We start from the raw sequence: 13,179 nt of genomic DNA, 5'->3' as shown, positions 1-13,179 counted from the left end.
TGTGACTCCTCCGCTTAAAGCCAACGTGATCGAAAGCAATGGGATACTGCGGTTCTTCCACCTGGCCGCCCCATCTGGCTGGTCTGCCTCCAGGAAACGTGAAGACTCAGGGGCTGACCCCCACGGCCCCACATCTGGGCAAGGAGTGCTGTGGTTTGAAAGGCAAAGGTCTCCCTCTGAACCAAAGGGCCCGAGAAACAAATCAAGTGAGCTGAAGATGGCTAGCAGGCCTGAGCTATGGGACTGCCCACAAAAATAACAGCCACCACAATTCGATAAGCGCATGGTTTCCCTCAGGCAGCGGCAAGTGCTGATTAACACTAATAAAAAATCCTCCCGAGAGGTTTCAGGTGCAGGAAACCAGTGTTTGGAGAGGTTAAGTGACTTGTCCAAAGGCACCACCCCATTGGAGACCCGCAGGGATGCTTCGGCAAATGGCTTTGACTCCAAAACCACACCGCTTAAGCACGCCACCGCCTCAGTGGCATGACTGGCAGGATAGCGCCCACCACTTCAGACCCCGGGGTCCTCCTGCCTCAGCTTACCTTTGGCTACGGTAGGCCGAGCACCTCTCCAGCGGGACCCGCAGCACCTGGTCGCTCAATCCCACGAAGAGCGCACGCGCGCTGTGCAAGATGCGCAGGCTCCGCAGAGGTTCAAGGCGCCCCGGGGGCAGCACATGTAGCTCCTCCAGGTAGCAGCCACGGAGACTGCGGCTGGCGGTGGACAGCGCTTTCAGGATGGTGCCTGACTCTGGTGGCCAGAGGAAAGTGGCTTTGAGGCAATGGCTACTCACAGCCACCTAACCTGCCCAGCAGCAACCACTTCCGCATCTCCAGTGCAGGCAAGCCCTGCCCCCTGCTCCCCCCGCCCCCCAGCTCACCCGTGCCTATGTAGAGTACATGGTAGAGCGTGTCTTTGGCTTGTACAAGGTCCACCACTAGATGTGAGAAGCGGACGCTGTCCTGGGTGACACAGGGCTCTGGTGTCACGGGTTGCACGGCTTCGCTCATCAGGAAGAGCCGCTGCGCATCCTGCAGGCTGCGCTCCGTGAGGTTCTCATTGGGCCCAGTCTCCGGCAGGGTACCACACTGCCACGAAAGAACGAGTCACTGGTGTCTAGTCCCCACACTGCAGTAACTGCCATGGTCTCCTTCCCATCCATGGGGGCCTTGGGTAGACACATTCTCCAACAACCCCTCCCCTGGTCCTTAGCATTCTTTCTAGACCCCTGAATCTTTTCCAGGAAAGGATGAATCTTCTTTAAAACTGGGGGAAACTGAGGCTGGAAAGATGAGGAGGAGAGACCTGCCAGGGTTGAGGAGGAGGATAGGAGGGCAAAGGGACAAATCATTTGAATGTGAACAGTGTGCTGTGATGGTAAGACGCTTCCTAAGTGGCCACGCCCACGGTAGGCCAAGCTGTTTTCTCCTACGTCCCTACCGGCTCCAAGTTCACACCTTCTAGGCTAAAGCCGGAAGGCAACCACCATTTGGGGGCATCGAAACAACCTCTGCACAGATCCATCTGCACAGATGACCTAGTATTGCCCTGTCCTTAGTTCCAGAAAAGGAACAAGAGGCTCAAGGGAGTTAGGTGGCCGGCCCGACATCACAGAAACGGCATGGGTCTGGCTCAGAACTGATGTACTGAAAAGCCTGAGCCTTTCCAAGGCCACAACACCCCTGGGGCAGGCAGTTGGAAGGACATGAAAGTCAGCCTTCCAGGCTGGGCATGGTGACCCAGTTCCAGCACTCAGGAGGCAGAGACGAGAGGACTCTGTGAGTTCAGGGCCAGCCTGATCTATAGGGCCAACACAGTGAGACCTTCCTCAAAACCAACAAGTCTGCCATCAGCCTCTATCTGGGGGTGCATGTGCTACTCATGATACCCGAACTACTGCCCGAATTCAGAGATCGTCCAGGCATTAGTGTCCACACGGTACATAGTGTGAATGATCTCCAGAAAAAGCACCCAAAGTCTCTCCTACTTTGTAGAGTTGAGGTCCCTGTCTCTCTGGGCATGTGGGGTCAATTACAGAGATAGCCAGAGTAGGGGGCTCCCTAGCTCTGCCTCTCCTCTATCTCCTCAATAACCATTTGAGGATTTACCACTCTCTTGGGGACCCATCACGGATTCCCCCCCAAAGACAAGCCTAGAGCAGCCCTGTGCTGAGCAGTTAAGAGCCAGCTTGTGGTTGGGAACAGGGGAGGGGCAAAGGGGGAGAAGCTGTACCTGGAAATTGGGGATGGGGTTGGCAATAGGAAGCCAGGCAGCCCTGGGGTTCTCCTGGTAACGAAACGGGCCGTTGAAAGCCCTGGAGATGGCACTGAGGTTGAAGGCGCAGACGGCAGAAGCCGCGATGCTGTTTCTAAAAGGCAAGAGGTAACAGAATGCGGTGCTTCCTTTAGGATCTGGCCCTCCTCTGGGGCCCCTCAGCCCACCACCATTCCCAATCCCCCAGGTGAGGAAGTGGCTAGCACGAGCCTGGAGACTTCTGTGCAATGAGGGGTGTGTAATCTGCACACTCTCCCACCCAGCCACAGGAAGATCTTATTGGCCAGAAGCACGGGGGGGGGGGGCAGTCCCCTGGTGCCACTTCCTCATCCCCTTTCCTTATTTGAAGAGGGGTGGAACACAGCCAGTGGCCTACATTAACAAATATATTTTAGGGCTGGAGAGACAGCTCAGTCGTTAAAGGCTGAGAAATATGAGAAATGCATTTTACATTACATCTATATTGAAGTGTCATGAAACAATACTATGCAAGCTAAATACGTTATAGTTTTGTTATTTGCTTTCAATCTGTTTTATGCGTGTATACTGTATTAAATAGATGGTTAGCAAACCGCTGGCTCATGCTGCGGCCTGTAGCTTGCAGGAGTGGGTAATCTCTGCAGCCCTTCCAGGCCCAGAATCAGGTCTCTATGAATGTGGAGTGGCCAGCCCACAGAGATGCCATCGTCACACCCCCAAGCCCAGTTCTAGTCTCTGCATTGGTTTCTCTCCCAAATGTATCCATTATCCTCTCCCTTTGCCTGGTCCCAGGTCTCCCTGTGCCCCTGGAAGCTGCACTGTCCTTCTGTTGGCCTCCCTTCAACCTGGATAAGCTCCTAATCCATTCTGCACAAACCAGCCGGTGTGCAAGTTGCCAGACTCACACCAAGTAGCTCACTGGCCTTTTCCAAATCCCCCCCGTAATGTCTCTTTGACCATCGGGTAAAGATCAAAACTCCATGAGCAATTTACTATGGTCCTTGGGATACAATCCTCCCAGCCCTACTCTTTAGCATCTTTCTTGACTTCCCTTTCTATGCTCTTGTCACACTGGCTTCTTCTCAGTGCATGAGGCACTTTTTTAATTCCACCCAAAGTTTTTCATAAGTTATTGTATGGGCCCTAGAACGTCGTCCTTCAGATCCCAAGAACGTCACATCCAATAGGAAGCCTCCTGTGACCGCTCCTCTTTCTCTCTTTGTAGAAGCTACCAAGGTCAAAATGGCTTGCTCAAAATATCCTGTCCACTCTCGAATATCACCCCAGAGCCATGACTGCTTTTGCTCACTGCTGTCCACCCCCACTCCAGGACAAGCCCCTGGCATGGAGGGGTTACACAACAAACGAACGGCTTATAGTCCACATTGATATTGCCATTTTCTCCCTTGATGTCTCTCCAGCTCTTTCTGTCTTCTGCTCATAGACACCCATCCTCCTACACTGAGAGCTGGCCATACTTAGTCATGGCCAGCAGGCTTTCAGCTCCTGGCCCGTGTGAGCTGTGCTGAATGTCTGTCCCCTGGCCTGCCTGCTCTTGCTGGCCAGTCTCACCCACACCCTTGCCTGTCTCCTCAGACTGTCCTTTCTGTAGACAACTTGGGGGGCATCCAGTGCCTGCCATCTGAAATCGCTCAGGGGCTCCCAAGCTCCTGCTGTCCTTACAAAATGCCCTGCACAGCATTCCCCGCTGCAAAGGCCCGCCTCGCTCTCAGTGGTGCCTATTCATCACTCTTAACCTGAAAAAACAAATCAGGTTTGTTAGCCTCCACCTCGAGGAGCAGTGGAGGAGAGTCTGACGTCCCTGGGAAGGTTGCTCTTCCTCACATCCAAGGAAACAACATGGGTGTCAAATGCCAGTTTACAGGTTCTGGTGTAGTTGGGAGTGGGGAGGCAGAGGGCTTCTTAAAATGCTCTGGTTTCAGTTTGGAAGGGACCATAGAGCATTTCTGCCTGGGATGCCACCCATTCATCCCAGGCAGGCTTCGCCACTGGGCTCCTCTTCTCCTTTTCTGCACATCTGGCCACCAGGCAGCCCCCTTCACTTTCTGCACATCTGGCCTGAGCCTGCCCTTCCCAGCCACTCAGAGCACAGGCTGCTTACGACTCCTTAGGTGGTAAGCCACAGATGACCAGCTTCAGGAACAAGGAGATCTCTGCTTTATGGATGAAGACCCCAGACCCTGAGAAAGGGTCTGCTGAGCCCACCAGGCTGCCAGGCTAGGTAGGAAGAGCCCTGAAATAACAGGGGCGATGGGCAGCGGGGGGGGGGAGACTCACACGTTAGTGGTGAAGACGCCATAGATGAGGTCCTGTTCGGGCAGATGGAAGGCACTCTGCAGCTCGTTATAGTAGAAGGGGACCTCTCCTGGGCGGGAGCAGTTGAGCCGGGCCTTCATGAACGTGGTCCACGTGTCCTCCAGCAGGAAACGGCCCCCTACGTCATTCTTGCACACCCGGGCCACCCGGGAGTATACGGTGCGCCCACAATCGTGCTCTACGGCATTCTCCCGAAGGAAGAAATACGCAAACAGCCCGATGTCAAAGGCTGCCACGAAATTTGGCTCTGTGGGAGATGGAGAGAAGAAGCCAGAGCAGGAAGGACTGGGCTGTTTCAGTGTTCTTAGGTGGGAATCTTGAGCCCCTCACCCAGGGCTCTAAGTAAGCCTGTTCCCACTTTCACTGTAAAATGAAGCACTCGTGTTTATTAATAGTGTTATTGTTAATAGTGTTATCTCACTGGACAAAATTCACTATCATAAGAACTTTGTTGGTTCATCCATGTAAACCTCACTAGAAATCATAAGGCAAGTCCCTAGGACTACTTCCCACTACCGATGAGACCATCATGGTACAGACAGGCTCGGGCCAATCAGCTAGGTAGTAAAGAAATAGATTCAACCTCAAGGGGTAGGACATTCATACCAACTCCCTCATTTCTTCCTTAACTTCTCCTTTCCCACAACCACTACTCCACCCAAGGTCTTACTCTCTCCCCTCATAACCTGCCCTTTGTCTGTTCTGGGTCCTCAGGACATCTGGGGTTCAGCTTCAGCATGTCTTGGTTTTTGGGCGAACATCTTCCCTGTCCTAGCCACTTTCTTGATGAATCAGCGGAGACAGGAAAGGCCAGTGGGGTTTGGAAGGCAGGACGGCCCTGCCCCGGGCCTGGGCCACCTTACCATTGAGCCATTTGGAGTTGTACTGGGCAGTACGAAGTGGTGGCCCACTGCCCAGGCTGCGGTAGATGGCTGGGTCCCGACCTGAGAAGTCAATGACTGTGGCCGCATAGAGCTCGCCCTGGGAGGAGATGACGGCTGTGGAGTTGTGGCGTGGGTCATAGGGGCAGCGGGCCACACCGTTGATCTTCTCGATAGTCCGGCTGAGGTTCCCCACCTGGAGATGATGGGAGAGGAGAGCTTTTCCCTGGCATCCTGGGGCCACCCGGTGTTTCCAAACTTAAGAGTTGTTTCCTCTGGGACCCTTAGTTTCTGGACCCCCACCTCCCAAGTCTCAGCTAGCCTCATCACTGCCACCCTGGGATCTCACCCTGGGGCCCAGATGGACATTTCAAGTAAGACCAATGAGGAAAACACTGAAGAGAGGTCCAACTGGAATTTCAGATGAAGGATGCACATTTTATGTTTGTCCCAATACTGCATAAACATACGTTCTCCACCCACCCTGTTACATTTGTCAGTCCCCACTGACAAGGCCGTGTGCCCAGGCAAGATGCCATCCCCTGACACCCCTCTTTGCCTGCCCCTGCCAATGGCCCACCTGTCTGCTGGAACACACTGGCGAAAAGGCATTGGTGCCACACATGAACACCTTCCGGCCAGAAACGATCAGGACTCGCACATAGTTCTGACACTCCTCCTGAGGCAGGAAGGAAAACGCTAGACGGTCACCGCTTGTGTCTCCCTTGACTCCCTTCACCCTCACCCCACTCGGGCTTCCGGGGCAAGCGACCTCATGCTCACAAGGATCCCCAACCTCTCCTGAGACCGTAAGCTTCCAGCAGAGCTCCTGATGCCATCGGCATGTACCTCATACCTCAGTCTTCCCTTTGCTCTGGCAGGAGCGGCGTGTGTCCTCAGTGGAGGCCCACTCTGTAGCCTGTGGGAGAAACAGGGACATATCTGGTACACTCCCCGACACTGCTCCTTATGGCAAGGGCAGCCAGGGTCTGGGAGGACAGGAAGCTGGTGGGAAGCCTGAAGGTTTAAGGCTCTCTCTCCCAGCATCTGAAGTGTTTGGGGAGCTGGCAGAGATTCACCCAGAGGCCTTTAACTAGTGGGTAGTCCCTTTACCTGCCACCTTTTCTGCCTGATTGGGTTGGGGACAGCTAAAGGATCTTGGGCTCCAGTAGCCCCTCACAGTTCCCTGGGAACTCTCCCCAGGTCAGCTATGAAGCTGCAAGTGGAGAAGGAAGGGTTTTCAGTATTAGCCAAATCTTGGTAGGGGACAGAAATGTGTCTTCCTGAAGTCCCTCAAAGGACAGGGACGACCTGGGGTCACTGTTTAAAGGTTAGACTGTGTAAAGCTTTGAAATAGGAGTTATAATTTTTCTGCTAAACCCCTGCAACAAATTATCTTTCTCCCTCAATCTCTGTAGACACTGAGGTTCTCGGTGATGATTTAAAGTATGTGGTAGGCCGTGGGTAGGAGTCTTCATTTCCCATGTCATAGGCTGTGTGTGTTTGTGCCCTTTACCCCACTGTCCCCAGAGATGAAGATGTCTGCTTGCCTCAGTTGCTCCTCTCATGAAGTCTCTAATTCCCTCCTTCTATTTTTTTTTTGGAAGCACAATTTGAGGAGGACCTTGAACCTCTGATTCCCAGCCTCTCACTTCTGAGTTCTGGGGACACAAGTATCTCCATGACGCCCACTTTATAAAGTGCTGGGAATCAAACCCAGGCTTTTGTCTCCTTCCCTTCTTGACTCTTGTGACATCATTCACTCTGGAGCTAAGGGGCTGGAGACACAGCTTTCTCGTGCCCAGGGAAATAGAAAAAGGCTGTCTATAGAGAGAATTTTTGTGTATTGTATCGGTGCATTGCCTATTAATTAAAAAAAAAAAAACCTATGGGCTATAGGAAAAGTTAGAAAAGAAGGTGGGATATCTGGTAGGCAAAAAGGATTCTGGGATAGCACCAGGCATTGGAGATTTGGCTGGGAAGATGTGAGAAGAACGGATGCATGGTACCTGAGCAGAGATAACTAGCCATGTGGCAGAATGTAGGTTAGTATAAATAGGATATTAGTTATGAGCTAATCAGAGAAGAGTCTAGCTATATGGCCTAGGTATTTGTAAATATCTTTTGAGTCTCATGAGTCATTATTCTGGTAGCTTGGGACTGGGAGGAAAAACATGCACCTTGCTACAGCTGTTTCCACCCAGGACTCCTCCTCCATTTATTCTCTCCTCGTTTCTGATGGAACTCTTAAGGGAAGGATGACACTTCTTACCCAAGCAACTGTCAACAGTGATGACGTATAATCATGTACCGCTCCAACTGTCTTAGAAGCCCTGAGTAAGCAGATCTCTTTTTCTTTCTGTCTCCCCCCCCCCCCCATATACTGTGCTTTAAACTTCTCACGAAGCTGCTTTGCTAGATAATGGGAAGCAGGGGACAAGGAAGAGACATAGGGCTGTCTTTTGCTTTCCAGACTGGCACATCTACCTCTACAGAAGCATGGCTGCTTAGAGCAGAGAGAGGCTGACCTCTGAAGACCCTTACATTGGGGAACTGGTCTCCACTAAGCACGCTGGGTCAACCCCTCCAGCCCACACTGGAGCTCAGACCTGCTTCTTGGCTTTAAAGAAGGGCAGATGGCCATTAGGGTCTGGGTTTATCTGGATGGAAATAACTATACATTGTGAATCTCAGGCCCCATCAGGCCCCAGGTTAAGCCTCACGAGAGAGAAGAGGATAAATAAGAGTTCTTGGAGTTTCTGGGGCCAGGAAAGATCAATGACCCCCAAACACAAATGATAGGTGATGGTGAGCTGCATGGGGCTTTGGGGTTCCTGCATGGAGCACATTGAAGGGGCCAGCCTGTTCTTAAGGAGGAAGTGTACAATGGCACAGCCATGTGCCAGGGACTTGTGCACTCTGTCTTCAGTACAATAGGGAGAAAACTAAAGCCAGTGAGGTTGAACATTCTAATCAAGGTGACAGAGCCAGTAAGGAACACAGCAGCTCACTGATCCACGTACCAAGGAGCCTTCCTCCTCCTGTCACAGGAGCCAGATTCCATGAACCCAAGTTTACACCGTAAGGCCTGAAGAGAAGATGCCAGTTTATAGTGGTAACAGCACAGAAAGGGCTCTCTGGAGTCATTTTTTATTTGAAAATCATTTTTATCGAAGTAAAAACATAAAAAAAAAATCAACAAAACCGCTAGCAGCCCATTCCTTTCATGCTACGGCAGCTCTGCCTTACAGCAATCACTTCCTAGGTGAAGCTGTTGACAGCCTACACCCCAAGCAAGGGTGGAGAGGTGGCTTTGCAGTTAAGGGCATGCAGAGGGTGGGGTTCGGTTCCCAGCACCCACACTGAGTGGCTCACAATCACTTGGAAATACAGCTCCAAGGGATCTGACACTCTGAGTCCCCAGACCCATACCAAATACATAGCTCTATCTCACACGGAGCTTTAGACAGGAAAAGGCTTTCCCACTTGCCTCTCTCCATTTTACCTGAGCCCAGAGCACACCTACAGCTCCCTTCCATCCATCCTTTGTCTACAATACACGTTTTAATCAAGAGCCAACACTGGCATTCACAAAACTCTGAGGTTCTCTGACTGTCGGTCACTGTGGCACAAACCACGGTAAAAGAAAATGTGCTAGCAGTCAACACTTTCACAAAAATTTAAACCTGAATTTCTAGTGTGAACTTGCTGGAGGCGCTCCTATTTACATGTGTTTCTGCCACATATCAATCTTATACATTAAAGCAGAAGAAAATGTCAGTACAACTAAGTGTCTTTAACCTTCTCACATTCAGTGCACATCTCTTCTGAATTCCTTTCTGTTTGGAGCTGTCACTACTCATTTTGTTGCTTTTCTTTTGTATAGAAGATCATTCACTGAAGCACCCAGGTATCAGCAAGGAGGGAATTCTCAAAGTGCTTTGCTCTGGTCTGCGGTACTTTCTTCCAAGCCGCTGAACCTGTCCTACAGGTTTGGATGCGATTCTTTCTTGATCTTAACCAGAAGGTGTCCACAGGCCTCCTGACAGACCAATCCGGACTCACCTTCCTTCCTTTAATGATTTCATAATGACTGTCTAGACCAAGGGGCTGCTGTTGTCCAGTCAGACCTGCATGGATAAGGACCGCCTGCTCAGGCTATGGCAACTCCATCAGGACCGAAGTCTGGCCAACAGTGACTGCAGGATGCTGTCCACAGTGAGACACACCTGGCTTTAGACTCATTAAGTTGTGAAAATGGTTATCTGAAAGCCAATCCAGTCCTCGTAATATGAGACAGTTTTTCCTTTCTCAAACAACCTTCCCCATTGATTTTCCTCAAATGTCCCCAAAGAAATCCCTTTCCGTATCCTTTTCTAACTGTGTGCACAACTGATTCGGACAATCTATTCGTTCCCTTCGTCTTCTTCATATCGTAACTTCCCAGTGACCCCGTTATTTGAGAGGCTTCCTTCTGGCTGAAGCCAGGGACTTGCCTCTCTGCCTGCTGAAGCCATATTGCCCTGTTCTTGATTCACTTGCTTCCTTTGGCAGCACACATCTCCAGCATCTTCTTAAGGCAGAACATTGTGGATCAGTTTTTAAAGTTCACTCCTGTCTGATTTAGTCTTTCTTCACACTGATTGTTTTCATACAGAATTCTAGGTTGACTATAACTGTCACCCCGTTTTATAAACATTGATCCATGATCTTCTCCATTCTGGGATCACCCTTGAGAAGTCTGGTGTAATTCCTCCTACCTGTCTTTCAGAGGAGCCCCATTTTGTTTTATTTAGACTCTGAATCCTTATGCCTTTTTTTTTTTTCATGAGAATAGTGATTTTAATTTGACCTAAGTATGAGTCACTTTTGAGAACTCAGTTAACTTTTGATTTGAAGAAATGGCCTCAGTCTTGGCAAATTTCCTTCCACTTTTTTTGTCCTTTCTTCCTCATCCTTCTCTTTCTCTGTTTTGAAAAGCATATTAATCCAATCCATGGTTGATCAATATGCCTTGATACATTCTCTAGTTCCCTGGCACTTCCTATTTTTCATTTCTTAATTCTGTTGTTCTAATTTTGGTAGCCTTTCTTCAACTTTTATGTCTGAATCCTTCAATTTTTATTTTCTCAATTGCAGTTTTAGTTGTCATGCTTTCAATTTATTGCTTTATAAAAATATTCTCATATGTAAAGAGATACACATTAGTTTGTAATTAAATTTAAAATGTTTTAGGTTTCACATATATGCTCTGCTGCTTGCAGCTTGCTTGCTTTATCCTGTTTATTTTGGTCTTTCCTTTCACTTTAAGGCTTTCCCGAGTTGATGAATTTTGACTATTTGTGCATATATATATATATTTTAAAGCCACTGGGCATTTTCTGCAGAAAACAACCAAGGCTTCTTGAAGAAACGGCTAGTTCCACCCAGGGTAAGAAGTGTTCAAGGTGAGCTTAGACTATCCTGTCATTCCAGAATGCTAGAATGTCACATTAACTCAGTAGGATTGAGTAGAGGGGCCCCGGAAATTGACTTGAAGAGGACCCCCATTGCAACAGATGGGATAGTTATGACAGATAACAAGAGCCATGACTGACACACATCGACAAGTGTAAGTTCATGACTCAGAAATAATACTAATAAGTAAAAGAGGCTGGGGATGCAGCTCACTGGGTAGAGGGCTTAGTGTTCGAAAGCTCTGGGTTCGGTCCTTGCCTAGCACTGCATCAACCAGGCATGGAGGTGCAGATCTATTATCCTGGGACTTGGGAGGTAGAGGCAGGAGGACCAGAACTTCACCAACATCTTTGGCTACATAGTGAGTTCAAGGGCAGCCTGGAACACGTAAGACCCTGTCTCAAAAGATAGAGAGATAGAGGTATGGATGGATGGATAGATAGATAGATAGATAGATAGATAGATAGATAGATAGATAGATAGATGGACTGATAAATAGATGGATAGCTAATGCACTATTGAAAGGTGCTAGCACCCCCGTTCCTCATTAGAAAGCTAGTACATAATAGCTGTGGTACATGCTATCGAAACTTCAGAAAGGGCCGTTTGGCTTTACTTTTCCTATAGGTGGGAAACCATGAAGAATTTTGTGGCCCAGGAGCCCTCTCTGAACCAGGATAGGACAATAGCTTTCATTACCAGAGAGTGGTAGTAATTAGGACAGTAATTAAGATAAATAACTCATTGGAAACACTTATCTCCAATTAGCTTTTATACACCACCATGTACCTTAATGCCATATCTAAAAATTTAGACCCTGGTTCAAAGGCCCATTTCTTCTATCATGCCTCTATAAACTCACTGTACTTTGTTTAAAAGTATAAAAGCATCTTGCTTTGATCATTTATTTGGATCTTATTGTTGTATAGAGATCTCTAGGTATGTGTTAATCATGAAAACATATGGCTTTCTCTGATTCATCAGCCTTGTGTTTTTTTTTTGTTTCCCCTTCAGCCAAAGCCCACAGAAGAAGCCCAGGGAATGGAGAGGGGTTGACATTCTCTTCTACATTAGCATATGCTTTTCTTGCCTGGCTAAAGCAATTTAAGGCAGGGAAGCTTTGTCTCCAACTGTCAACGAGTATGGTCCATCGTGGTGTTGCCTTTGCCAAGGCTGCAGCAGTTGGGAGCTTGCTCATGTCTGGAAGGGTAAGAAACCACACAACAGGCCGGAAGAAGGGTGGAGCTATAAATGACAAGGCCCTCCCCAGGTAGCCACACCTTCAGCAGCACCCACCTCCTAAAGGGCCCAGAGCCTGCCAAAACAATGCCACCACCCAAGGACAGCATGTTTTAACCTGAGCTTGTGGGAGACACTTAGCAGACATGTTTCCTGCCCTTGGTACACAACCATATTGTTGGGTAATGGAATAGCAAAGAAATTTGCTTGTAGAAGCAATCTAGTCAATATACTGTAACACTAAAGAATGGGTGGATCTAGAGAGTGATCACCAATACTCACAACAAGGCTCTCTGTACATCCTGAGGGAAGTACCTGTGCAGTAACCTTCCCCGAGTCCAAGCTGATGAAGCTGGTACGTTTAACAACCAATGTACACACGATACGGGGACAGAACATAAACCATACCACCAGATTATAGCCAGAAAAGTTGAGAAACGCTTAGACAAATGACCAGGTTTCCTCAATAGATGAATTATTCAAAGAAAGAAAGCAAAGAAACATTGTTTAAAGGGACTTAAGAGACATTTTAACAACTTGCAATGTATCTGGATCCTAATTCAAACGGAGTTATTTTGATTTTTTTTTTCCTTTCGACAGTCCTGGGGAATAGCTTCAGACATGCCAGGCAATAGCTCTACCACTGAGCTGTGTCCCCAGCCTGCTACTGAAATTATATGAGACAATTAGAAAAACTATAGGTATTTAGTGATATAAAATCTTTTTAATCACTTAAAAATAATCTTATTGTATAGAAATGTATAATGAAGTACTTTCTTTTTGTTTTTGTTTTGTTTTGTAGCCCAGGTGAGCCTTGAACATGAGGTTAGCCTTGAATGTGAGGTCATCCTGCCTGTCTGCTGGGATTATGAGCGTAAACCATTCTCCCTCCTTCCTCCCTCCCTTCCACCCTCGCCTTTTCCTCCCCTTTATTTCTTTCAACTTCATCTTCTTTTCTTTCTTTTTTTTTTTCTTTTAAATAATGCTGGAGATGGAATTTAGAACCTTG

The 13,179-nt window shown here is 48.6% G+C and overlaps 1 protein-coding gene across 8 annotated transcripts in view; it reads right to left on the bottom strand.

Annotated features, from left to right (window-relative positions):
• Sema5b (semaphorin 5B) overlaps nucleotides 1–13,179 on the bottom strand; it is a 136,422-nt gene that overhangs the window by 11,723 nt on the left and 111,520 nt on the right. For all 8 annotated transcript variants that reach the window (XM_055624959.1, XM_055624961.1, XM_055624962.1 and 5 more), the window contains 7 exons: nucleotides 6,331–6,393; nucleotides 6,055–6,153; nucleotides 5,457–5,670; nucleotides 4,555–4,840; nucleotides 2,236–2,371; nucleotides 884–1,091; nucleotides 546–753 (listed from right to left, as the gene is read on the bottom strand). In XM_055624959.1, the coding sequence (XP_055480934.1) occupies nucleotides 546–753; nucleotides 884–1,091; nucleotides 2,236–2,371; nucleotides 4,555–4,840; nucleotides 5,457–5,670; nucleotides 6,055–6,153; nucleotides 6,331–6,393 (1,214 nt within the window). The remainder of the gene's footprint in view (nucleotides 1–545; nucleotides 754–883; nucleotides 1,092–2,235; nucleotides 2,372–4,554; nucleotides 4,841–5,456; nucleotides 5,671–6,054; nucleotides 6,154–6,330; nucleotides 6,394–13,179) is intronic.

Source organism: Psammomys obesus, unplaced genomic scaffold (assembly GCF_907164565.1).
Source record: "Psammomys obesus unplaced genomic scaffold, mPsaObe1.curated_primary_1811, whole genome shotgun sequence".
In the NCBI taxonomy this organism is placed as follows: Eukaryota; Metazoa; Chordata; class Mammalia; order Rodentia; family Muridae; genus Psammomys; species Psammomys obesus.
The sequence above is the reverse complement of the archived record's forward strand: the minus strand, read 5'-3'. Positions and strand labels throughout refer to the sequence as shown.